This window comes from Hippoglossus hippoglossus, chromosome 3 (genome assembly GCF_009819705.1).
Source record: "Hippoglossus hippoglossus isolate fHipHip1 chromosome 3, fHipHip1.pri, whole genome shotgun sequence".
Lineage (NCBI taxonomy): Eukaryota > Metazoa > Chordata > Actinopteri > Pleuronectiformes > Pleuronectidae > Hippoglossus > Hippoglossus hippoglossus.
Genome location: NC_047153.1, coordinates 30,375,814 through 30,400,896, shown reverse-complemented (window position 1 = coordinate 30,400,896; position 25,083 = coordinate 30,375,814). Strand labels below are relative to the sequence as shown.

The following is a 25,083-nucleotide window of genomic DNA, read 5'->3' as shown; positions in this document are numbered from 1 at the left end:
ACTCACTACAAATTTGGAACTCTGATTAATAATTAGATTAATAACTATAACCAAAATTACCATATAGATCAGTGGTCGCCAACCCGTCGATCGCGATCTACCGGTCGATCTCGCAGTCTTCACTGTCGATCCCCGAACTATCTGGACTCACTGGCTGCGCTGGCCGCAGATCAGCCGTGTGTCAGTTGTCTGTAAACAACAGACAACTGACACACGGCAGAGAAGACAACATTTGTGAAAGAAAAACATTTATCATGAAGATAATAAAGTATCTTCAAATTACTAAAAGTGTACTTACTATATAAATATGTGTATGTGAGTATGCATGTGTGTGTGTCTGTGTGAGTGAGTGTGCTTTCAAAATGGCGGCTGGCCACTATGAAGACAGGACCTCTGGAATGTTTACAACATGTGGCTAAGGTCAGGGAGATGTGTGGGGAGGTGTGTGTGTGTGTGTGTGTGTGTGTGTGTGTGTGTGTGTGTGTGTGTGTGTGTGTGTGTGTGTGTGTGTGTGTGTGTGTGTGTGTGTGTGTGTGTGTGTGTGTTGGTGCCATGTTAGAGAAAGTAGTTAGTTGCATGCAAAGAAAGACTGTGAAGAGCATAACATAACTAACATTAATTTTCAAATAACTTATAACCAAAATATCACAGCAACACAAATCAAACTTATAAACATCACAGGGATTAGAATAAACAGTCTTTGCTTAGCCTAGTATAATTTTTAAGCCCAGTTGTGTTACCAGTCCATGAAAAAGGTTGATGTGCTGTTTGAAGTCCAGTGAAGTCGTCTTGCTGGTTTGTGGCTCCTGTTGTTGTGGTTCTGCTGTGCGATGCAGCTCTTGTGCTGAAGTTCTTCGGTAGGCTCTCTTGCCTTTTGGACCTCATGGGTCATGGGGCCCAGAGTGACCAATAGTGGTTGATAGTTGTGTCCATGGTCAGTTTTCACACCTCAGTGTGAAGATGAAGCACCCTAGGAGACTGAGTTCTGGAGGCTCTCCTTCGTCCAGAACAAAGAAACATGTGGTCAGGATTTGACTAAACATGTAGGCCGAACTGTAGTTCACAAATGCTAGGTCCCAACATATATTTATTTTTTATTTTATTCTCAGGTGCGCTTGAACCAACCAGGGTTGCACCTGAAAGAATAAGGCTAAAAGTGTCGTACACAAGGAGAATACATGTAAATAACACATTAATACAATGGAAACACAAATTAAATTATAGTCAGATCTATTCTTGCCCTAATGATAGGACAGTTTTACTATAAAAACATTGACTTTTCTAGTCTGGATAATGTGTTTGTAGCCCTCGTATTTTTCTAATATAACAGTTTGATCCTCGTTGTGAAATGTGTATACTCTGCTGTACACTTGTCCATGTCTGTGATTGGTCATAAACAGTTAACACTGCCCCTTTTATGTGCACGCGCCATATTTAGAGTAGGAAAACCTGGGTTGACTTATCGAGTTGACCAGCATCGTGAGTTCAGCTGGGTAACTTGAACTAGTACAGGTCCCAGATCACAACATAGACTTCAATGCCTGAACTATGTACTGATGTATTTGTCCCTTTTACAGGTAACATCACAGCACATGTCTAGTACTAACATTACATTTAACTCTGGTGGCAACACACATGTCTCCAACTCATAACATTATTGTGAGCCCATGTGAAGCACATCAGCTGGTAGAGTGGATGTCCTGGCCCTGGTGCTGGGGAGAAAATTCAAGATGAGTTTGGAGCTGGAGTATTTTGCTGTATTAAGCACTGAAACTGTTATTTAGTGTTTACTTAGTGTAGTTGGGTAAGGTTTTATTTATTTTTGTATATATAAGTTACCTATACTTTAATTTGCAATTTAGCACTGCTATCAGAAAAAACCCGGCCCTGCACAGTGATTTTTATCAAGGTTAGAATTTTCTCATATAGGTAGACTGCCTTTCTTCAGCATATAGCACATTCGTTTCCCTTTTAATTTCTGTCCCATTTATTGCTGTCTGATGCTAATAATGTCTTCAATGTCTTTTTTGTTACAAGGTGTTGAACAGAAACACATTGGCCTGGATATTAGACGACACTGATTATAGAACAAACTCAGCACTCCCGAGGGGAATTTTCTCCTGAGTGACTTTTAATTCTCTACTCTCTTTGAGCTTAAAAACGTGAAAAATGTTGACATGTAAAACTGGACGAACCAAATTCTTTCATTGTGACGTACTCTGACGGAAAAAATTGACTTATGAAAAAAAGGCTCACATGAACATGCACATAGTTGTTTTGTTCTCAAATTACTTTTGAGGGTTTTTTTCCAGACATAAGAATATAATGTAATATAATATAATAGTGAATATAGAACATCCTGTTAAATCACTTGTATGTATTGGTTAAGAACTAATTAGATTTGTGTATGAACCTCAATATCTTTTTTGCTTTTTTGCTACAATTCCATCAAACTTAAATATTCTACATAATTTTAGAAAAATTTCCTTTGGGTCGCTACAAAAATTTCAAATAACAGTGTCAACTCTGTGTTTAAATTCTGCTTGGGTACAGAACAAAATATGTTTACTTTGGTTAGCTCATACGCTCCTAACTGTACCAGTGTTCCATTTTTTCTTATCCTGAGAGTATTTTTTTTACTTTTTTCTATCCATGCCACAAATACTGAGGAAATGATATTTTGACATGAACCTGTTTTAATATCTGAAAGATTTGTGTTTAAATAAACAACATAAACTACACCACACTCGTGCTTTTTTCTGTCTTTCCTCAGCCTGAATATGGAGAATTCAAAATAGCTGAGAATGTCTTGCATCTGATTTACAACCAAGGAATGATCTGGTAGGTCTGAAAAATGAGGACATCTTTCCAGACAGTTTTACTATATCAGCACTACCTTGTCGTGGTGTGTGTAATAGAGGATCTAATTCAGCATTAATAGTATGGCTTCTGCTGGTATGTCTCCCTGACCCTATTTAAAGGACTGTGGCCCTCCATGATCTCTTCATTACACCTCCGTGTCTGGATCGACTATATTTCCTCAGCTCATTTCAGAGACGTCGTCTTGCAACAATGAACACAATGAAATGAAATGAAACAATGAGCCACTGGATATAATGGGTTTTATATGGACTGTGACCCCAGCGAGTGTGTGTGTGTGTGTGTGTGTGTGTGTGTGTGTGTGTGTGTACTGACTTTTGTAATCCTTCCACCCAGGATGGGAGCGTTTTTCTCTCCCTGTCTTCCTGCCTTCAACGTGATGAAGCTGATTGGTCTGATGTATCTGAGGAGCTGGGCCGTCCTCACCTGTAATGTTCCACACCAGCAGGTGTTCCGAGCCTCTAGGTCTGACACACACACACACACACGTGTATTTTTTTCTGTTTCTGGTCACACTAAAAAATGTTAACTTTTCGAATATACTGATTACCCCTATTGCTCAGCATCTTACCTAAACTGCATGCAGGCTAATTGTTTAACAATGATTAGCACCGCAGATAAATGAAGAATTAATATAAAAGATATGATTAGTCTGAACTTTACTGACTAACACGCTAACAGACATGTAGGAACATGTGATTATGTTTATTTCCATAAGAGTGCAAGAGACATTTTAGTCTCATTTCAAATTTCCCGTAAAGTCAAATTATGTAACTATCTAACCCTATCACACAACCAGTGGTGACTGGACTGAAAGGTTACATTAATATTATTATTATTATTATAGTTGTGTTCTCTGTGCCTTGTGGCCTTATTTGCAGATGAATTCACTAGATTCTAACTGAGTAATTGAAAGTAAGCTTAGTCCTGGATCAGCAGAGCTTTTGAGGAGCTATATGTGTCACAATGATAAAGTCATAATGTACAGTATTAAGGGCAAATTCTAAGGTCTAGAATTAAATTTGTACAATAATTTCTAATAATGTGGTTAATTAATGGCATTAAATCCAAGGTTTTTTAAGAATACAATTTATTTTTTCAACTATCACTTTATGCTCATTAAAAACATTTAGACTTTTTTTCTCAAATTTTGACATCAGGGGAGCTGCAGTTTGGTTGAACAAAAAGCTTGGTAACGTTTGAATTTCATCCAATCATCATTATGGTCAATATGATCTATATGGTGTAGAATCAAGTTTTACTTAGAATCTATAGTTACTATATAATCCCTGCTAGATGCTGAAGAGAAGAGTGTGTTTCAGTGTTAGGTTACTTGAACTAAATGCTCTTGGATCCTGTATAATCTCAATATTAAATGTGTTTTTATCATATGATTGTTAGTAGTCAGGTTAGTTTTGTCCGGTCTAATATTGGAGCGACATTGACATATGAACCATTGGACAATGACACATATAATATATTTTAATGTATGTCTATGGTTAATGACTTAAAAGAGAAAGGTGAAAAACAGGCATAATCATATACACATGGACAGAGGAGGAATGTATGGAATTCTATAGTTGTCTTAAAGCTTACACACAATCACAGAACAAAAAGACAGGTCATTTTATGTCCACCATTTCTCTTGCGTCACACACTCCATCCTCATGACTGAACTCTCCATGCTTTGATGAAGCTGAATCAGCATCATTACACATACACGCATCTATCCTGGTTTTTCAAGCTATTTCTTGTTTCCATTTTCCTGCTCTGCTGCGATAGTGACAAATCAGTGTGTCGTCCTATGGTGCATTATATGCATACGTACACACTGATATACAGGCCTGCAGTGCTCAACCCACTCTGATTTATGTAACAAGGCTGTCAGTGGCTCTTTCAGTCCTTATCAGTCAGTCCCAGATGTGGTGAAAAGTCCAAGCAGCCATACACACACACACACACACACACTCATGCAGCTGAGAGCCCATTTAATGTGAGCCATTAAATGCAGTTCTCCTGGAGAAGACAGAGATTGATACTGACACATTGCTGATGATAAAAAAAGGTTTTTGCTTATAATTACAGTGCTGAGACACTTAAATGTGTTTAACACTGACAGTATTTCTGTTGGTCATAATGTGGTGATCTTTCTTTATTAATGAAGTAGTCTAGTGTCAGTAGAACAAAATGAGAAATGCAGGAACTAAAACAGGATACTTGACGTAACTTTCTGGCTCAGGCTCAATCATGTTTTTAGTATGTTTATAACACATTAATATAACAGTGAAGCAACGTATTAATGACAAGCATCGGAGAGGCTATATATACCCTGCACACACTGTATATACAGCCAATCAGTCAATGCTGATATTCTTATTTTGTGACAATGTCATTGCTTCAATTGCTTCATTTTTTTTACGTAATAGTGATGTCATGATGACATAATTCCAACCAAAATAATTTCCATTTTTGATCTAAATAAGCTTTAGGTCGTGTCTGTAGTCCTATAGGATGCAGAGCTTTGTGGAAAAATGCATTTTTGAACTATGTTTGAAGCAATTTTCTGACTCCATTGTGATGTCACTTATCATATGATATTTATATTAAGCTGCAGATTGTCTCTCAATTATTTGTGGAAATATCTTGGAATATGTGTGTTTCAGACCATATGTCATAAAAGTTAATCATCTGCAATTATCCTCCCAAGTAATATTATATCCCACTAAGTGTGATGAAAATATGTACATGCTTTGTTGAGTTATTGTTTTCAAACACACACACACACACACACACACACACACACACACACACACACACACACACACACACACACACACACACACACACACACACACACAGGATAATAATGACATAATATTTACTGTCATGGCATTGAGTTGAGAATTTTTTCCAGGTAATTGAGAACAGATCTATTTTATATATAATAGATCTTTACACATTCAGTTGCCTATACCTGTATTCAATTTATATCTATTATATCTATAAACATGTCACTGTGATGCTTCAACTTCAACAGTATGAATACCATCTGTCCTATGGTAGGACGATGTATGGAGGTCAGTAACAACTTAAAATTGAAAAGAAACGATCTCACAGGAAGGAGGAAATGCAGACACAGACGGACAGGCTGAAAATGTTCAGTTATTTTTACTGAAGTAGATGGTGATGATAGAAGCTGACAAGCAGGCTAACAGGTACACGCACAAAAGAGGAGGGTGGCAAGAAAACAAAAACATGCTAAACACAATGACAAGTGACTAGGGGGAAATATGTACTGTGAGCTGATTATAATGAGATGAGAAACAGATGAGGTGGTTGTGGGAGTGAAGACTGGGTGAGAGACAGGTGAGGAGGTTGTGCAACTGAGAAAGGGTATGAGGACATCTGGTGGGCAAATAGAGAGCGACAATAAACAGGGCAGCAAGAGGAGTCATGACAACTAGTGAAAAGGAGTTAGCACACCCAGTTTATCATAGGAGTGGATGGAAACATGTTATCATATAAACTTGAATTTCAGCAGAGGGCTTTTAAAGCAGCTCTAGACCAAAGGTTGGAAAATAATAGAAATAATAAAACTGTTCTTTCTTCCATGTTCTTTTTGCCTTACCTTTTTTCAGATCAAACAACTTCTACCTGGCTATGCTGCTTTTCATGCTGTTTCTGTGCATGCTGCCCACTATCTTTGCCATAGTCAGATACAGACCATCGCAGCATTGTGGACCATTCAGGTAAACACTTTTATTTACTGCGATGACATGAGTTCCTTGTCAATGAAACTCAGTTTGCTAACATGGACTAAGGCTAACATGGCATCAAGCTGTCCAGCTGATTTTAAGCTGTTTAGAATCACTTTTACACTGAATCATATGTCACAGAATCTCAAAGGTTATTGGGCTTTTTTTTCTTGTCTTTTCTTGTCTTTTTAACATGTGCCAGTCTTAGCCCAAAGACTAATTTTCAATAGTTTCTCCTCATTTTCTGGAATATATGCCAAACATTTAGAATATAATATAATGATTTTAATATATTAGGTCTGTGTCAGTTGCATCCTGTCTTTGTATTTTACAAAAATAAACTCATTGCCTATGTCACACACATTCTGTAACTAAACCATCGTTATATGTACACATCAATGTACTGTATCGACTTTTGCAAGGTTTAACAGATTTATTGACGTGATACTGGAGGACCGTGTGTGGGAGTTGGGAGACATTCCCTATACCGACATTTTCAAGATGTGCCATGGGCATTTTAATGTGTTTTAAATGTGCTGTGTCTTTATTTAATAGAGCAGGCGTTTGTTGTGAGTGTTTCACACTCAGGTCACAAAGTACCTGCCCTCAAGCTGATATGGGATCTCAGCTTTTGTATTTGGCAGTGAGGGTAACATGGCAAGTTGTTGGTAAGAGGCAGCAGATATGATGCCAAGGTGATGTTGGTGGTTGGAGTTGTGTTTATGTTTTTTCCACATGTTAACATAATTACAAGTGATTTTGTTTTTGTTGCAGTGGTCAAGAGAAGATTTATGACATCATCTCTGAGACAGTGGCCAGTGACTTTCCCCTGTGGTTCAGTAACGTGATGAATTACGTCACCAGCCCTGTTGTAGTGCTGCCAGCACTGCTGCTGCTGTTGTGAGACTGTACACACACACACACCCACAATTTAAACAATCTAAGTGCATGGTTCAAAAGCATTGCACTTTGTCTCTTAATCAATCAGGGGTGTGTATAACAGTAAACCAATCAGAGTGCAATGTCCCATTCTCTTTAAAAGCCAGGTGAGTTTGCATCTTGATGGACAAATATAAAGAGGGGTGATTTGCCAGCTAGTTTGCCAGGTAGTTTTCACAATAGTGACTACTCCCTTCAGACCAGGTTTTTGTTGGTCAAAGGCTTCTGCTGCCTCAGGATAACAATGTGGCGGACTACACCTCACTTGAAGACCAGCATGTCCAACAAGTCCATTTTCTCAAACGGGTACAAGAGCACTTGCTATTTAAACAAAAAAAAAGAAATGTAAAAACAAATTGGGCAATGGAATTGTGTCACGCTTGATGCTGCTTTGTGCTGGATTTAAGATAGGCCCTTTATGTGCAAATGACTGCAAATTAACCTGCCAACTTGATTTCTGAATTGTCCTTGTGTGTTTTTCAGCATGCTGATATATTATCTCCAAGCCATAGCCAGATCCCTCAAATTCACCAACAACCAGCTGAGGATGCAGCTCCAGACTGTGAGTTTCTAATGACTGAACTCCTCGAGTAGGTCACCTTTTATTTTCTATATGACTCCAAATACATTCTTCTCAGTTGCATTTTGCAGCTATATATATATAGCTGCAGTACAAATACATTCTTCTCAGTTGCATTTTGCAGCTATATATATATAGCTGCAAAATGCAACTGAGAAGAATGTATTTGGAGTCATATATATATATATACACCCATTGGTTCAGTTTCCAGTGAGACGTTTCCAGTTCAAAAATAAACATGAGAAACTGTCTCATCGTAAAAATGTTTGTGATTGGTCCATTGACAGAAAAAAATAATCGTCAATAATGATCATAATTAAATAAACTTAATTTTTAAGAATAAAATAACTATGAATAAAAAAACTCTCGTCCTGTTGAGTGCCAAAGTTAACATGACAGAGTGATATTCACTGGTGTAACCATTTTCTTAAATGTGGAATTTTTCTTCCATCTCTTCAGGAGCGAACTGACGACAAGAAGAAAGTCTTTCAGATGGCTGCAGGTATTTCTGGTGTTGTGTCAGGTCTCTTGTGTGGGTCATAATCTCTTCAAGAGTCTTGACATCACCAACAGTTGCCCTTATGCTGATACTGTGACATTTAACCCTTCCTTAGCAAGACTGCAGGCTCCAGAGGCTGCTGCCGACCAAAACCTGGACCAGCAGGAGAGTGACATCACGAGCCAAGAGGCCTCCATCCACACGCCATCCCCCCGAAGGAATGGCAGTGTCACAAACTTTCAGTCGCCTGTTCGTCGCGGAAACAGCATCCGCACCATCACCCAATCGGCATCTCGGGCGGACCTGAGCAGAGGAAGTGGGGCTGGATCTGGCAGAAGTCCAACAGTGACCATACTGCCCAAACACAGGCTGGAGCATATCCCTAACAGGTCTCACACACTTATATAGTTTATTGATTTAACCAAGCTTGTTGACTTAAAACAGCAGCTGACCATTTACGTGATGGATTGAAGTGCCCTTTTATTGATTTTGATTCTGTTTAATTTAATTAGTAAAGAACAGGGCTAATGAGCAGGAAGAATTTGATTTTTTTTTTTTCTGCTACTGAGATTATTTTCAATAAATTGAACTCTTATTTTAGAAATAAAATCTATCATGATTTAATATGTTCTTGATTATTATGTAAAAAACATGAATAGTTTGTGCTTATTTAGCATTAACCTGGGTTTCAGTGAAGACTTTTCTTACTGCTGTCTCAGTTTGTTTTTCATCCTAACAACAAAAATGTTCTGTGGAAAGCAGTGTAACTTGTAAGTCGTGTGAATGTTTTTGGCATGAACAGGTTAAACCTGCTGCAGTTTGGCTTTAATGGAACATACCAGTATTTATTTTTCCGTTTTGCATGTTGAAGACCATTTTTGTTCAAACTGCATATACATTATATCACTGCTATGACCAATACACAAAACATGCAACCATTGATTTTCTTTCATTTCAGTTCATTAACACTTTTTGAAACCTGTTTAATTACACATCACAGTAAACAACACAAACATCTTGTCTGCTTTAATTTTGTCAAGATTACGAGATTGTGTGTGCCAATGCAGTGCAGACATTTCAAATCAGTCCATGCTTTATTAAAGCATTATGCTATGAAAACATAATATTAATGTCAATACAAAATTATAATCATATAAACTGATTCTTATGTGTTGTCCTTTCTCAAAACAGGCCCCCACCATTTCTTAGTGGCCCTAGTGGATCCTGTAGGTCTAAGTCCTACCATCACATGGCGTACAATCCCCCAGCTCGGTATTCTGACAACATCCACTCTGACCCCCTGTACAGGAAGACCGTACGCTCAATACATCCTGTCGAGGCTTCTGGGTTCATTGCTGCACAGAGTTATGGAGGACGCCGTGGTCATACTCGCTACGTGATTGTCAATGAGCACGAGCCCAGGAAGAAGCTGCTGCGCTCAGCCACTCGGATCCCTCGACATTACCTCATGGAGGAGCCTGCAGAGATCCTGGAACTGTACCCACGCAACATCAAACGCTACATGCCCCGCACCACTCACCACCAGCTACATCCTCACCGGGCCCACCCATCACAGCAGCATCTGAGTGAGGAGGAAGAGGAGGAGGAGGAGGGAGAAGGAAAAAGCAGGAGAAGGATGTCACAGGCTCATCGGCCTCATTCCCTCTCTGACCTCCACCAGCCAGCGCACTTCTACGTCGGTGACCGTGTGGAAAGCCACGTATCCATGGCTAAAGACAGCCACGCAGCTCGAGGAAGATATGGAGCACAAGAAGAGGACGACGAGGAGGATGGCGGAGGAGAAATAGCCTGGAGGGATATAGAGTCACATTCACGGCCCCAGGCCAATGTGAAAGGAGCGGACCATCTTCTTGTGCGAACCAGGCGTCACATCCATTCCCCAGGAAGACACTGTCCGTCCCCAGCCAGGACCAGGCTCACAGAATCTCACATGAAGCCCAAGACGAGGCCGAAGCTGGATACCCCTGTGACAGAGTCGGACTCAGCCTCCCTGGCCTCCAGCAGTGACCAGCAGAACAGCAGCACTGACCAATACATACAAGTCATCCACAACAAGGAGCGCTATCTCAAATCTGATGCCAGGCAGGGAAAGCTGGCCAAAAAGAAGTCCAAGACCAGCTTTGATCTAAATGTCACTGAGTCAAATGACCTGGTCTGCTCCAATGTATGACATCTTTACTTAAATGATGTCTCCTGTTAAAATGGTTTTCCAAATATCTGAGATATAAAGTATATGCTACGATGTGTTAAAACACTGCATTTAAAGCACAGACAGTATTATAGATGTGATTTCTTACTCCTATGAATGTGGTCTTGTATCATTTTGATACAGCTGATTATGTAACATAATATATATTATAAGTTATAGTAGTGGTCGCCCCACTTCCTTCCCGTGCTATCACAATAAAACCCTCTCTATAGAAACTCATTGATCGTCTTGTACAGTGAATGAACACCTGCATTGAAGTGACCACTACAAGTCCCAGCATGCTCTGCTGCAACAAGCGAGGTCGCCAGGCGCAGGTGCGTGAAGCCAACCAGATTACAGGAAAGAGTCGGCCGCCTTGACCTTCAAAATAAAACGTGTGAAACGTGTGGCTTCATTCGCCGTTGCGCTTTGCTCAGGTTGTTTGCACAATATCTGCTTAAATCCCCGGACACTATTGAAAGTATAGGAGAATGGTCACACAGGTGCATGATACGTTTCCAAGGACGCATGTGATTTTGAATACTCGTCTTGTTTTGAAAGTTGTAACCGGAAGTTCATAATTTCTAGATGATTTGGCGACTCGGATTCTCAGATTTCAGGGAATTCTTCCAGATACTTTGGGGTTTTATGGTTTGCACACCGGGGTTCACACGTAGTCTCAGGGTAGCCAAAGTTGTACTGTCAGTAGAGTTGTGTTTTTATTCACGTACATTTGCGTCGCTAGCTGCTCGTCTCTTAACGATGCGTGTTTACATAGCGTATCTCATTCATTGATTTTTGGCTAGCGCGAGCTGTGTAGCGGCGGTCCTCGCTCACCTGACCGGGTTCTACTGTCTGACCTGGAGCTGAGGCACAGCTCAGCGACCGACGGCTTCATCTCCACTGAGGACCCACAGCCCGTGTAACGACCGATCGTTTGGCCGCTTTAACGCCCGCTAGTCGGTCGAAGCGAGTTAGCGACGTCAACTTTCACCCACTACCATGGATTACAAAGATAAGGCGAAGACGGCGGCTGACTGCTTGATGAGCTACAAGAAGGACGAGTCCGGGTGGAAAGTCTGTAAGAAGTCTGTAAGTGTTCGCTGCTATTGTCTGATGTGAACCATTTAAATCCACTTGCTTGATACATGGTGTCCAGTGGCACCGTGAGCCAATAGGAGGCTGCCGTGAGGATGGCGTGTTATGATGTTACACGGGCAGCCAGCATGACGTTACAGGCTGCTGCCAAACTGAGTCTTTACTCAATGGATCCAGCTCCACAGATCACACCAAGCAAATGCATGTTTAATTCAATCAATTCGTGAAATAGATTGTGAACCACTTCAAAATGGAAACTTTTTAAACAAGACTATTATTAGGGTAAGCAGATGTTCACTCAGACACACACACACTCACACTCATATAGGGGACAGTAAAACAGACACAAGCATAAAATACATCTTCCACTAAGTCTACAGTTTTTGTATTTGTTGACACAGTCAACTTTGTGGCCATTGAGTGTCAGTCAGTGATGCCAGTGAGTGAGGGTCTACTTTGTCTACAATATATAATGATAATAATATAGATTTAGGATTCAGAGTGTTATAACTCTGTCATACCATTGTTTTAATAGAACTTTAATGTCTGAGCTATTCTCAGCTTTAAGTGGTCAAGACTATAGAAAAGCTCAATATAAATACAGACCATTTACCTTAGTTAACTGATTCAGATGTCTTGACTATTGATTCTAATGTTTGAAAAGGCTCTCACAGAGCACCTGTACACTGGCTAATGCATGCAATTATCCAATCAGCCAGTCACATGGCAGCATTGCGATGTTTATAATGTGGATGAGAACATTAAGAGGAGAAAGGTCAGACTGGTTTGAGGTGACAGAAAGGTTACAGTAACTCAGATAATGTCTCTTAACAACTGTGGTGAGCAGAGAAGCATCTCAGGATGAACAACATGATGAACCTTGATGGTTCTACAACAGAAGAGAACACATCAGGTTTCAGAAAGTGAGGCTGCAGTGATACAGACTCAACAACACTGAAGATTGACTAACGTAGCCTGGTTTATTGAATTTAGAGTCACAATCTGAAGTCAACAGCATGGATCCATAGAGACAACCTGCCTTTTGTCAACAGTGTTGCTGGTGGTGTGATGATGATGGTAAACATGGTTTAAGTGTCACAGTTTATCTGAGTATTGTTGCTGAACATGTTCCTCCCTTTATAGCCACAGTTTACCAGCTTCTAATGGACACTTCCAGCAGGATAATGCTCCATGTCACAAGGTCAAAGTCTCAAAGTGGTTTCATGCGCGTGAATTAATGAATGTGATGTGGACATGTCAACATAGAGTCGATTTTCAGAGACAGTTTCTAGCATCCGGTGGAAACCAGAGCACAGGGAGGAACTACCCAATTTTAGTTTGGTGTTCCTAAAAAATTGGTCACTGAGTGTAAAGCTTGTCATTCCAAATATTCAGAGATCAATATGTCCTCATGTCATGTCTTGACAGAACTCATTCAGCCCTACACCAACACTGACTCTGAATGAACACATTTAATTGGCAACAGGTAAGTGGCATTAAAGGCTGACTAGTGCCAACGATGCTGGACAGCAGTCAGCCACTGCTGCTCAGTGTCTGCAGACAGTTCACATCAGCTGAGACTGGCACACTAGCTCTGAAGTAAGAGGTTAAAATCACATACTGTATTAGTTTATTTGGTTGTTTTGAGATCTGCAGCTTATCAGAGGAAACATCATTTACCAAGGTTGTTCACCATACAAAGGCAAATGTTACACACTGATCATGTACTGTTTTATTTGGCAGAATGACGTGGTGGTGTCTTGGCGCCCCTCATCAGAGTTCCCTGGGAATGTGTGAGTAACCTCAACTTTGTCTTTCTCATTAGTATATGGCAGTAAAACGGAACTTTGATTTTCTTCATTAATATACTTTTTTTTTTCATGAATAAGTTGTGGGGACTGTTTATCTGTGTGCAGGGGTAAAGTCTTTAGCCTGTCTGAGAACGTATGAATCTAATTTTACAGCAGAGTCATGCCTTAACAATCTGCTTTCCTGACTGTGTCCTGTCATCTGACCTCCATGTCAGTTATAAGGGGGAGGGGATTGTCAGCGGCAGCCTGGAGAAGGTGTGGGAGTGCCTGAAGCCAGTGCCCAATGGGCGCCGAGTTAAATGGGACAACAACGTCAAAAAGTTTGAGCTTCTGGAACAAATCTCAGAGGTGAGCTAACTATCTCATTTCTGATGAAAGGATGTTATGTCACTACCATTCTGAATCAGTGAAACCAACTCTCATTCCATGCATCACAGAATGTCTGGATTATATTAAAGCTGCACTACGTGACCTTAACATGTTGGTGGCTTCATATGGCAACACCTGTACTGGAGTACCTAGAAATCTGCCAATGTGATGTGACCAAATAAAACATACGGCTAATAGCATGACAGCCAGGTCACTTTATATCAAAAAACATTTAATATTTTATCTACCTTTTTCTTGTCTCTTCTTCCAGTGTTTTGCCCGTTACCATTCTCAATCTACTCAATTGGATAAATTACATCATGTGTGGTCTACTGTAATCTGAGTAACGCAGTGCAGCTTTAAACTCATACATTACCTTATACCTGAGGTGATTTCCATTTTTGCTTTTGGTTTGTTCGGCTCAGACTTTGATTACGTTCCCTTGTCTCCCACTCTTGCACAGGGCACCTCCATCTGCCGAACAGTCACGCCCTCAGCAGCTATGGGTATCATAGCTCCACGAGACTTTGTAGATGTTATTTTAGTTGAGCAATTCGAAGATGGCACCATTTCATCAAATGGTGCGTAATGACCCATTCTTGTCTACTCTACTTGCTTGCTTTGTTTTTCTACTTTCTAAGATTCATGTGACACGGCAGGAACTGAACTCTCTTTACTTTCAGTGATTTTGTTGCAATTCACTGTTTACTGAGGGTACACTAGAGGTCTGAACATACTAAACAGACTACACATTGACCAATTTCCCTTATTTCTCTTTTTTAAGTGGTTAATGCTTTAATCTACTTCTGCAGATATGACTTCAATCAAATATATCTAGGGAAAATAAATTAGCTGAGAGACAAATGGGTACGTTTAAGCTGGATGTCCACTGCAGGAGTCCGTTTGAAGTGTTTGTTTCCCAAACAGTCGAAAGGTTGTTACATATTTTTGGGCTTTGAACCATGGGCCTTCTGTTTGGAGGACTAAAGGTCAGAGATTACTGAAAAGACAGTAACAACCACCATTTGAACAGGTAAATACTGGTTTAAACAATGAGCAGTAGCATGTTCCAACATTATGTCACAGACTCGTGTAGTGTCCTGGGGCCTCATTTATAGAACAGTGCTTAGGATTCATACTAAAAGTGTACGTGCAGACAAAAGCCGAAAATGGTGTACGCATAAAAAATCTGATTTATAAAACCGTGTGCATGCACACCCGAAGGGAATGTCCACTTTATAAATCACAGTCCACCTGGAAACGTTAATGATGAAGTGGATCAATAATCTGCTTCAGTTCACCACCTCACGTCTTCATCGCCACTTTCCCCGTCTCCAAAATGTTTGTCACATAGGTCAGAGTTAGCGTGGAAGCCCATTCTCCCTTCAAGTTTGTTTTTATAAATCCCAACGTTTGTGTGAGAAGTGGCGTACGTGCTTTTTCTGGATGTTGTAGTGACACTTAGTGCTCTGTTACAATGTGACTTAATGCTTTGCTTTTACCGGTTTTCTTAAAATTAATTCCGGTGAAACAATGGCTATAATAAGCATAGTAATGGCATATAGTATGTCCTATGTCCCAGAGTGCCCTAGTTGTCACAGTTTGCTGCAAGTGTCATCAAGGGCCGAGTTGCAACTAAACTTTGGTTTTATTAGTAGACTGCAAACCTGATGCTACAGGTTAAAGACTAATTTCAAAGGACAATCTGGTTTATTACAACCTTGTACTAACATCTGCAAGTCTAGCCATTAGTTCCACTGCTAATGATAACATTTCCCATTATCCTTTTTTTTCTATAAAGATTAAAAAGATCAAGATGGAGTTAAATAAATCCAAATAATACAAAAGTGGAAAATCCCTTATTAATAACATAAGAAAGCAATAGATATTAAGATGGGAAACATTCACTGAGGATCATTTGTGTTTGTGGACATATATGCTGAATAATCTGTCTTTTAAGCATCTGGAACCACTAATATCAACCTCTGATATTTTAGGGTCACATTAGAGGGATAGTTCACAGAAAAATGTAAATTCACTCATTATCTACTCACCACTATGTCGATGGAGGGGTGGGTGAAGTGTTTGAGTCCACAACACACTTTTCAGGGGTAAACAGCGTTGCAGCCGAATCCAATACAATTGAAGTCAATCGCGACCTCTTCTTCAGATGTAATAAAAGAACAGAGAAAACATAAAATGCCTCCATACTGCTCCTGTGGTGTCATCTAAGTGTCTGCAAGCCCCGACATTCATATTCTACTCAAAAAGGCATAATTTACACCGTGTTTTAAGCCTAAATGTCCTCTGATATCTTTATACGAGGTGAATTCACGGACCCTCGTGCACACCATCGTACGGCTAAGTTTTGGCTTAAAACACAGTGTAAATGACCTTGTTTCGAGTCGAATATGAATGTCGGGGCTTGCGGACCCTTGGATGACACCACACGAGCAGTATGGTGGCATGTTATGTTTTTTCTGTTGTTTTATTACGTTTGAAGAAGAAACACTGTTTACCCCTGAAACTCCTAAAGTGCTTTGTGGACACAAACACACACCCACCCCTCCATCGGCATAGTGAGGAGTAGATAATGAGTGACTTTTGATTTTTGGATGAACTATCCAAACTATGTCTGTGCTGTATTTGAATTATTTTTTGATCTGTATTTCATCACAACACACTTAATCTCCAGGCCTTTTAGAGAGTAATGATATATGAATATTTTCCCATAAAGGATGATGATTATTAACCACTAGCTCAAGCAGCAAACTGTATTATTTAGCCACTTACAGGAAATGGAAGTACTGCCTTTTTCAGAAAAGTTGGGAACAAAGTCATAGGTGACCCAAACTGATTCAAAAGAGCCACCAAAGATGAATGCTAAAAGCTCTGCTGTAAACATTCGTCACAGTTTACTCCTGGTGGTAAAGTGCTCTTAGGTAATCTGTGTTTCTTGTCCCAGTGGACTGTATTCCCACCTGTCAGCAAATAACTGCCTTGTAGGAGACAGCAGCTGTAGTTTTATACTGACACACATGACAGTGATATCAATCGTCTCACCTAACTCAGTGATAAAGCAAATTAGTGTTTCCCAGGAGGCAAACGGTTGCTTTAATTGTAATGTGTGTTTTCAAACAGCCACCAATGTGACTCACCCAAGCTGTGCTCCCCAGTCTGGCTTTGTGAGAGGATTCAACCATCCTTGTGGTTGCATCTGTATCCCAATCTCAGGGTGCGTACACTTAACACACACACACCCATATTAAATAAGTACAGTGTGAGTCTGGAGAGCTCACTGTGCTACTTGTGCTTCTCTTTGTTCTTATATTTTCTCTTTGTGTGTTTGTTCCACTCTGTCTCCAGAGAGCCCAACAAAACCCAAGTGTTCAGCTTCTTCCAGACCGACCTGGGTGGCCTCCTCCCTCGCTCCGTGGTCGACTCGTTCTTCCCCTCCAGCATGTCAGAGTTCTACAGCAACCTGGCCAAGGCTGTGAAATCCCTCAAGGACCTTTGACATGAAGCGTTCAGAGATCTACCTTCAAACTTGAGGCCTCCCAACTGGTCAGGCCAAATGTCCATTCCAGTTTAAACCTTCCAAACTCTACAGCAGTCAGAACACTCAGACCACTGAATCCAATAGATATAACCCGCCCTTCATGTATATTCCTCTTACTGCAGGAGCAATCCTCTAAATCTTCAACAGTCAAACCCTATTTTGAAAGCAGTTTACACTGAAAAATGGCAAAATTGATGAGGGCTTCCATTTGAAAAAACACCCATTACCTTTACATTCCTAGCTGTGGGATGAATTTACTTTGTCCTACTTTACAGAATGAAAATAGTTTGTAAAATTGTGCTAAAGGTGCAGTAAAAATGCATGTTGCATGTACCTTATTTACCCTATGCGGGTATCAGATTGCAGTACTGCCTCATACCTCATATAGTTGTTTGTGTACTTGAATTGTTAAAGATTTGTTCATCTCCACTCACCTACTGTAGAAGCCGTCTGCCTTTTTAATGAGCTCCACTGAAGCACAGGAAAGATGGTGTAAGTGGCTGGAGGTTTTGATTGGGAATACTTCATGTTAGATGTGGCTCTACTAAGCAGAAAAGAGTTTCCCCTTTTTCATGGCATTGGTTTCTGTTGGCATTTCCCTTTCTTTTTCACCACATTTAGTCCTCATGCACGTTTAGTTTCATTGAGCCAGCTTCTCAAAACTCACGATTCACAGATGTTTTTCTGCTAAAGTCACACATTTGAAGATGCTGTGAGATAAGACTGTTAACGTGAAATACAATGATTATTTTCAGTAGGCGATACTGTAAAAGAAAGAGATGGTTCACTTCAGCTGTGTTCTTAAGATGAAATATTTCTAATGCGGAATTATGAGCGACAAGGGTCAAGACTCTTTACAAAAGTTACCATATAAAGCTGGAGAGCTTTACTAGGGATCGTGTAAAGGAGACATTGGTAAAGTGTGAAAGACACTAAAATGCACACACGGTTTAAGAAGATAAGAGTTTTCAAATAGTTTTATACTTTTAATTTAAGTGTGTCTGTAGGGAGTTCAAGTAATGGTAACATAGAGTGAAACAACTCTTCTATTGTGATTTTGTACTTTCAAATGAATCTCTCGTTCAAAGCACATTCAATCCCCACACTACTGTCCTTTAAACAAGATTGGTTCTGGTAGCCAGCTTTGAAATCCATTCTCAGTTGGTAAATACTAATCTTTTCATACAATCACTTGAGATCGTCACATTTGCATCTTTCTGCAACTATGGGTGTCTGTTGTCAAGTCAATGGAACAAGTAAGACGTGACTGAATCGTGTACCATTAACACAACATGTTAAACATGGTCACTGAAATGAAACAAGGGCAAAATTTAACTTTATTCAAGACAGGGTTAAGTAAAGGAATAGATGTGGTCCTGAAGCCTTGATGTACTGTAGCACCACCCAAGTTTAGTTACAGTATGATACTGACTCAAACAAAAGCAAGAACTCTATTATATTTGATGAAATGCTATCACACACCATCAGCACCTATAGTACGACCACTGTTTTCTTCAGGCTGCTACAGCAAAAGCCTGAATTATTAAACCACCTTTGTGAGAGAAAAAACAGGTTTAATCAGTTAACAGGACACAGTACAACACTCTTCTTGAGTCCGATGAGGACATGAAACCAAACTGACGGAAACATTAAAAAAATTTTTTTTAAAAAGATACCGTCCTTGCTAATGCTTTAGAACTCACATAAAAATCCTATTATTTTGAATGCTGATCCTAAATGACGACACACACTGACCCTTATTCTACAGTTAACCTACAAATTAATGTTACCTCACTGTATCACATAACACAATAAAGCATTTTGTATGTTTTGGGATAAAGACACACGGTGATTCACAAGATGAGATATGTTGTAGAATTTGTAGTAACCTATTTCCAGGGTAGAGTTTTGTCATAATCCTACCTCTCTGTCTACACATTGCAGTTAATGAGGCTTCTGTGTGGTTGAATAGAAATGGGAAATGAACTTGAAGTGGGCATTGTCATGGAGTGTTGTGTCCCCTTGTCCAGCTCAGGGCATGTCTGATCATTCTTTCATTTTTACTAAAGGCATATGAGACGTGCACAATCAAGACAATAATAATAATAACCATTGGCTTTGTCTATGTCAGTGGTCTTTTAAAATAAAGGCTCATTTTCAGGTTAGACGGGGAAAGACATACCTGCACACAAACAACATAGCTCACAACACTTGACGAAAAAGTTTTAAAACATGTCTATATTTATTATCCTAAAATCTAAGTTGCTATCATAAAAGTGCTACCTGACGTTTTAATATTTACATAAACATTAAATGCAAACTGTAAGTTTTTCCACAACTGCCAGAGTACTTTTCAGGTATTTGAAAAAAGAACCTGTACTGTATCATTTTAATCTTCATCACTGAAGCTCACTGTGGTAGAAGAAATGAGAAAATGCTGAAAACTTTGTGATTTTAAAGATGCTGCGTGCGCCTTCTTTTCACCCCCTCTTCTTATTGGTTCCTGAATGATAACTTGGGGATTCAATTGATTGCTTCAACATGATCAGCAATAAGAAATGCCTTGGTCTGAAATGAGTTTGTCAGGGGGTGAAGAGGAGCATCAGAATTGGGGGGGGGGGGGGGGGGGTTGATTTGTATAGTGATCTGTTGGTTTACCAACTTTCTCAAGAGCCCCCATGTGTATGAAAATACGTATACTTGACATGCTTAGTTATTGTTGGTTTATATCAAAATTCCTTAAAAAAGTGTTTTCTTCTTTACCTGCTCACCTATATTGTCTTTTTACCTTGCCTTGTAGCCAGTAATCTTAATGAAAGACCTCATTTCCATTTACAAATCCTATGTGCTTGAGATGTTGCTTGCATGTGGATCTAAAGGCATTTTCATGTGTATATTGTTTAAAATGAGCCAGCAGGGTTTTATTTAAACGTAATATTGTCTCATAGAGGTGGCTGCTGAACTAGAAGAAACAGATACATGAAGAATACAAAGGGAAGGGAAATGAGAACCTTTGACTTCTTGACCACATCTCCACCATGTCATCTGTATTTGGTCACACTGTCTTCTTAATGAAATGAAATGACATTCCTCTGCGTGGAATCCCAATATTCTAATGGAGTTGGGTGGACATCTCGGGTTAAGAGAAGTGATGTGCAGATCTCCCTTTTTTGATGAGCAAGTTATTATGCCATGATTATGTATATATGATTCAGTTTTGATTAACATTTGCTGACTGGTGATGAACTTGCTTCGTCTCCAGACTGACATTTTTGGACTTATAACATGTACACTATGGCAGTTAGCCATATTTAAAGTATTAGACTGATATACAGAGTAAGTTCTATGTTTAGTACTTGAGATTCAGACACCAATCCAAAGTTTTCCAGTACAGACGTTTGTCTACCATGTCACATGAGCCTACTACTCATCATTGTCTTAACATGCAGCTGTTCACCTTGTACTGTTCTCTACCCATTTAATTTTGTATTTCACCAGCATTAAAGTGATCAAAAGAAGCATCTTGTGGGCCATTCCTGTTTGTCTTCTTTTTGTGAAGTGTATACCAGAAGAAGTTGATGATGATTCATACACTTGTGAAACCATTTAATATACAAACAGAAAAGGAAACATTGCACCCATTTTGAAGTTTATACAAGATCTTTTTAATTTGTTATGGCAGATATGACTCATCTATAAATATCACTTTTGTAAATTGTGATCTTTTGTTTCTTATGGCTTGCATACGTACACATTAAGGCATCATATTTGTGTATCAATTCTGACAATGGGGCATTTTAAGCATGGAGAAATGTTGCATGCACAACACTTACAATTTACAGAAAAATAGTTTTTACCATTGCCATGAATGCTTTCCTCTGAGTAAAGAAACTGTTTTCAATAAAATACTGGTGTCAAACAATGGACATTTGTCAAAGTCCTTGCTCTGCACTCTCAACCCCTTGAACACTTGCTCACAGCATCAGTGTGAATATTGTGCACTTTTTTTTAAATTGTGGATCATAAATACATTCATTAAGCACAGAGGAGTTTGAGTCAATTCAAATAATTTTCCCTGTGCTCCAAATGTCTTGCAGAGCACTGAGGACTGAAACACAGACACACAACTGAAACCTTCCAAGACTCATCACCACCTTGTGAACATGAACAAATAAACAGCCTTTTACTCTCCTTCATTTGTGGAGTAAAGATAAATCATGACTTTTGAATCAATAATACTAAGTGTTAGGCTCTGGAATGATTTAACTTGTTTCCATGATGCAGGACATAGCATCAATAGCCTCAAACATGTTTATGTGTAATGATAGGACAACCGTTGAAGGGGAACTCTAATCTTTCAATTACACACTGTCACGTTGCTGTAGCAGTAGGAACTGAAGCTGACATTGGTTGTGTTCACTTGAGTGTTGCACTGAGGAGCATCCCAAGTGTGGACTGCAGGCTACCAGCTGTGTTTTGGATCTGTAAATGGATTCCTTCATATTGTGTTATTATTGTGTGTTATCATCACATCTGTTACCTTAGTCCTGACAGTGCTGTTTTGTGATGCAACATTGGATGTTTTTTTCAGTAATACTATACTGGCCAGCATAGAGTGCAATCAAGAAGCTACACATTCACCACAGTGTAGCCTAACACAGTGAGACCTAATATTAACAGTGGCGGTTGTCAAGCCATGGGCAGTCTGATCTAAATGAGCTGTCTGGATTTCATGCAGTCTTGTGTCAGATTTGAGGCAGGGAGAAACACAAGATCTTAGCTTGTGTGTTAATTCAGTGATTTAATACAGTAAGTCATTGTGTTGTGCACATCATTTATTTACTTGCGAGCCTGGCCAGGCTCCGAGCTATCATCAAATAATTGTCTACTGAAGGTAAAAAAAACCTCTTAACACAAAAATAAAAGGTGGACCACACTGATACCTGATTTCTAGGAGTTTGTTAGAAGGCCAATATTGGTGTGTCCCAAGTTCCGATGTTTTCTTTTTCCTTTGCGAGCGGCTCCCAGCAGCCACAGTGTCTCATTCTGTCGCTCCCTGTTGCTCTCGCCTCCTGATGACCAATGTGATTGGTCCCTCGGGTAAAGCCTTGATCATGTTCCAGGCCTCAAACCTTGTCATGTCCTGCAGACTGCTTCCCTGCACCTGCAGCAGCTCATCTCCACACTGCAGACCGCTCTGCTCCGCAGCTCCACCTGACACACACACACACACACACAGACTTTTTACCTCTTTCACAATATTACCATAAATAATCTCAATATGTTGTCTAAGTTTCAGAGCTGCTTTTTTTTCAAATTAGTTTTTCTGGCTAAACACACCTGTTTGTTTTTTCTAAAAACAGTACTAAATACAGGTTAATTTCTAGTTTGAACTGACACCAAACATTAATCATGTCCTTTCCTCTTTTAAGACTCTAGTTAGTTGGTTCATGGTGATTTTGAACTTTTGAACCTATCAGGTGTTGTTTCAGTTCTGTTTTAAAGGTCCAGTGTTATTTGGAGAAATTTTATGTAAGATACATTATTTTGTTTTCATTAGTCTGTATTCATTAGTTCAAAGAATTTAAGTCTTAGTACTAAGACAATAAGTTGTGTTTGATGCATTAGAATGAGTCCTTTACATTTTCCAGTGTTGCACTGCCACGTTTCTACAGCAGCCCAGAATGGAATAACCAGACACTGGCTCTATAGAGGACCTTTTCTCAATTTAATGTTACCTGGAGGCCACCATGGGCTCTCCTATACTGTTGGAAACAGAAGATTATTCAGTTCAGTACAATCTGCAAAATTACCACTAGATGGCCCTGAATCCCACTCACTTATTCTTTAAAATATCCTCATAATGAATGTACCTGCAAAGATCCTGTTGATGACAAAAGGCCTGTCTCCATGGATTGAGCCTTTTCCTCCCTCCAGAGTAAAACCAACTCCTCCAGCTCCTTTGTCCAGCTCCACCCTCACCGGAGCTGCCTGCTCCTCCACTGCAGCACAGGACAGGGCAAATGCAACCTTAATAACTTCATAGTACTTAGAACAAATAGTTATTAAAGTTAGCATATAACAGGTTGAATTTAGAAACCTTTTCAGGCCTACGTGAACAGCTTTTGTCTGCATCAACTGAAAATCCTCCCTTAGAAAAGCTATAGATTCCATTAAGTCTCAAAGTGTCAGGACTGCACCTTTGTGTGTGTTTGGATGACTCACCTGAAGCGTTAGGCTCTTCGCTCTTGCAGCCTCCCCCCTCTCTGCCTCCCTCTCTGCCTCCCTCCTCTGCTCTCTTGCAGATGACCACCACAGCCAGCTTCAGATTCCGGGCCTGACGCATAGCAGCGGTGGCATCGGCATGTGTGACGCCCTGCAGTGTTTGTCCGTTTATAGACAACACCTCATCTCCTTTCTGAATGGTGCCCTCCTGAGCCGCCAGGCCGCTGGGAAACACTTTGTGCACCTGAACAGAAGACAATAAACAAGTGTCACAGAGAGAGACATTCAGTGGCCCAGACTAGACGTAGCACTATAAAGGCTTAAAACGTGTTTATGGTAAATGATACTGGAGTGCAAGACTTGGGAATATGACGTGCCTGTGATTATCTGTTATCTGTTTCTCTATTTATCCACATTATTGACATCAATGCAGTCAGTCAAATCAAACTCTTAGCTAAGTCCGGGGTAGATGTTCCTAATTCCAGAAAATAACTGTTCACCAGCAGAGACATCCTGACACACAGTAAATGCCACCAGAACAGAAATCTCTCAGACATTCAATGCCTGTGCTCAACCAGACCTAGTCTCACATGATGTGCTATGAGTGACTGCAAAAGTCAGTCTCAGCGTCACAACAGCAGGAAACATGCAGCCACACTGGATCCGAGCTGCACGTGCTAAAGTCAATGATCTTCAGAAGTTTGGTGTCAAACAAGCAGCTTTCACAATACCTCATTCTGACTGGGACAATGTTGTGCAGACAGGTTATTGCTAAGAGGCCAAACCCTCATTCAGAAGGTGGTTTAGTGAAGGATCATCAGGAAATTGCAAAAGAAAAGCAGTTTAAACCTAGCAAGAGTGAGCTTGGTATGGCATATGTGTTCACTTATTTAGTCTGACCCTTGAAAGACAAAACTGAAATGGTCCTTGATAGGAAACATCCCTCCACCCCTGCTCTAAATGAGCAGTATGAAGCTGTACTGAGAGCTGCTTACTGTCAGAGCTTTGGTCTCCAGGTCACAGCCTCCAGCGATGCTGAATCCCAGACCTGCTCCCTCCTCTTTATGCAGGATCACAACATGGATGTCCACCAGTTGCTGTGGTAGCAAAAACAACAACAATTTGTATTATTATTATGAAGGGACTTTGAGCCATCCAG

General features: G+C 40.0%; 3 protein-coding genes across 11 annotated transcripts in view; 2 read left to right on the top strand and 1 right to left on the bottom strand.

The window, feature by feature from the left end:
* LOC117759498 (transmembrane channel-like protein 3) overlaps positions 1–11,306 on the top strand; it is a 37,069-nt gene extending 25,763 nt beyond the window's left edge. For both annotated transcript variants that reach the window (XM_034581649.1, XM_034581650.1), the window contains 9 exons: positions 2,774–2,841; positions 3,217–3,345; positions 6,519–6,629; positions 7,410–7,535; positions 8,058–8,136; positions 8,614–8,656; positions 8,769–9,042; positions 9,845–10,860; positions 10,902–11,306. In XM_034581649.1, the coding sequence (XP_034437540.1) occupies positions 2,774–2,841; positions 3,217–3,345; positions 6,519–6,629; positions 7,410–7,535; positions 8,058–8,136; positions 8,614–8,656; positions 8,769–9,042; positions 9,845–10,844 (1,830 nt within the window). In that variant the 3' untranslated portion in view covers positions 10,845–10,860; positions 10,902–11,306. The remainder of the gene's footprint in view (positions 1–2,773; positions 2,842–3,216; positions 3,346–6,518; positions 6,630–7,409; positions 7,536–8,057; positions 8,137–8,613; positions 8,657–8,768; positions 9,043–9,844; positions 10,861–10,901) is intronic.
* A 152-nt stretch (positions 11,307–11,458) lies between these two features.
* stard5 (StAR-related lipid transfer (START) domain containing 5) lies at positions 11,459–18,808 on the top strand. Its single transcript, XM_034581703.1, has 6 exons — positions 11,459–11,954; positions 13,704–13,753; positions 13,987–14,119; positions 14,604–14,721; positions 17,282–17,375; positions 17,507–18,808. The coding sequence occupies exons 1-6, from the start codon at positions 11,865–11,867 to the stop codon at positions 17,655–17,657; spliced, it is 636 nt and encodes a 211-aa protein (XP_034437594.1). The 5' UTR covers positions 11,459–11,864; the 3' UTR covers positions 17,658–18,808.
* A 2,903-nt stretch (positions 18,809–21,711) lies between these two features.
* il16 (interleukin 16) overlaps positions 21,712–25,083 on the bottom strand; it is a 36,592-nt gene continuing 33,220 nt past the window's right edge. For all 8 annotated transcript variants that reach the window (XM_034581637.1, XM_034581638.1, XM_034581639.1 and 5 more), the window contains 4 exons: positions 24,920–25,021; positions 23,925–24,168; positions 23,573–23,701; positions 21,712–22,913 (listed from right to left, as the gene is read on the bottom strand). In XM_034581637.1, coding sequence (XP_034437528.1) covers positions 22,741–22,913; positions 23,573–23,701; positions 23,925–24,168; positions 24,920–25,021 — 648 coding nt within the window. In that variant the 3' untranslated portion in view covers positions 21,712–22,740. The remainder of the gene's footprint in view (positions 22,914–23,572; positions 23,702–23,924; positions 24,169–24,919; positions 25,022–25,083) is intronic.

Bases quoted from the DNA above. Each gene is read 5' to 3' on its own strand.
- stard5 (XM_034581703.1), top strand. From the start codon at position 11,865: ATGGATTACAAAGATAAGGCGAAGACGGCGGCTGACTGCTTGATGAGC. The intron at 14,120-14,603 runs GTGAGCTAACTA...ACTCTTGCACAG, and splicing joins TTCTGGAACAAATCTCAGAG to GGCACCTCCATCTGCCGAAC. The intron at 17,376-17,506 runs GTGCGTACACTT...CTCTGTCTCCAG, and splicing joins ATCTGTATCCCAATCTCAGG to AGAGCCCAACAAAACCCAAG.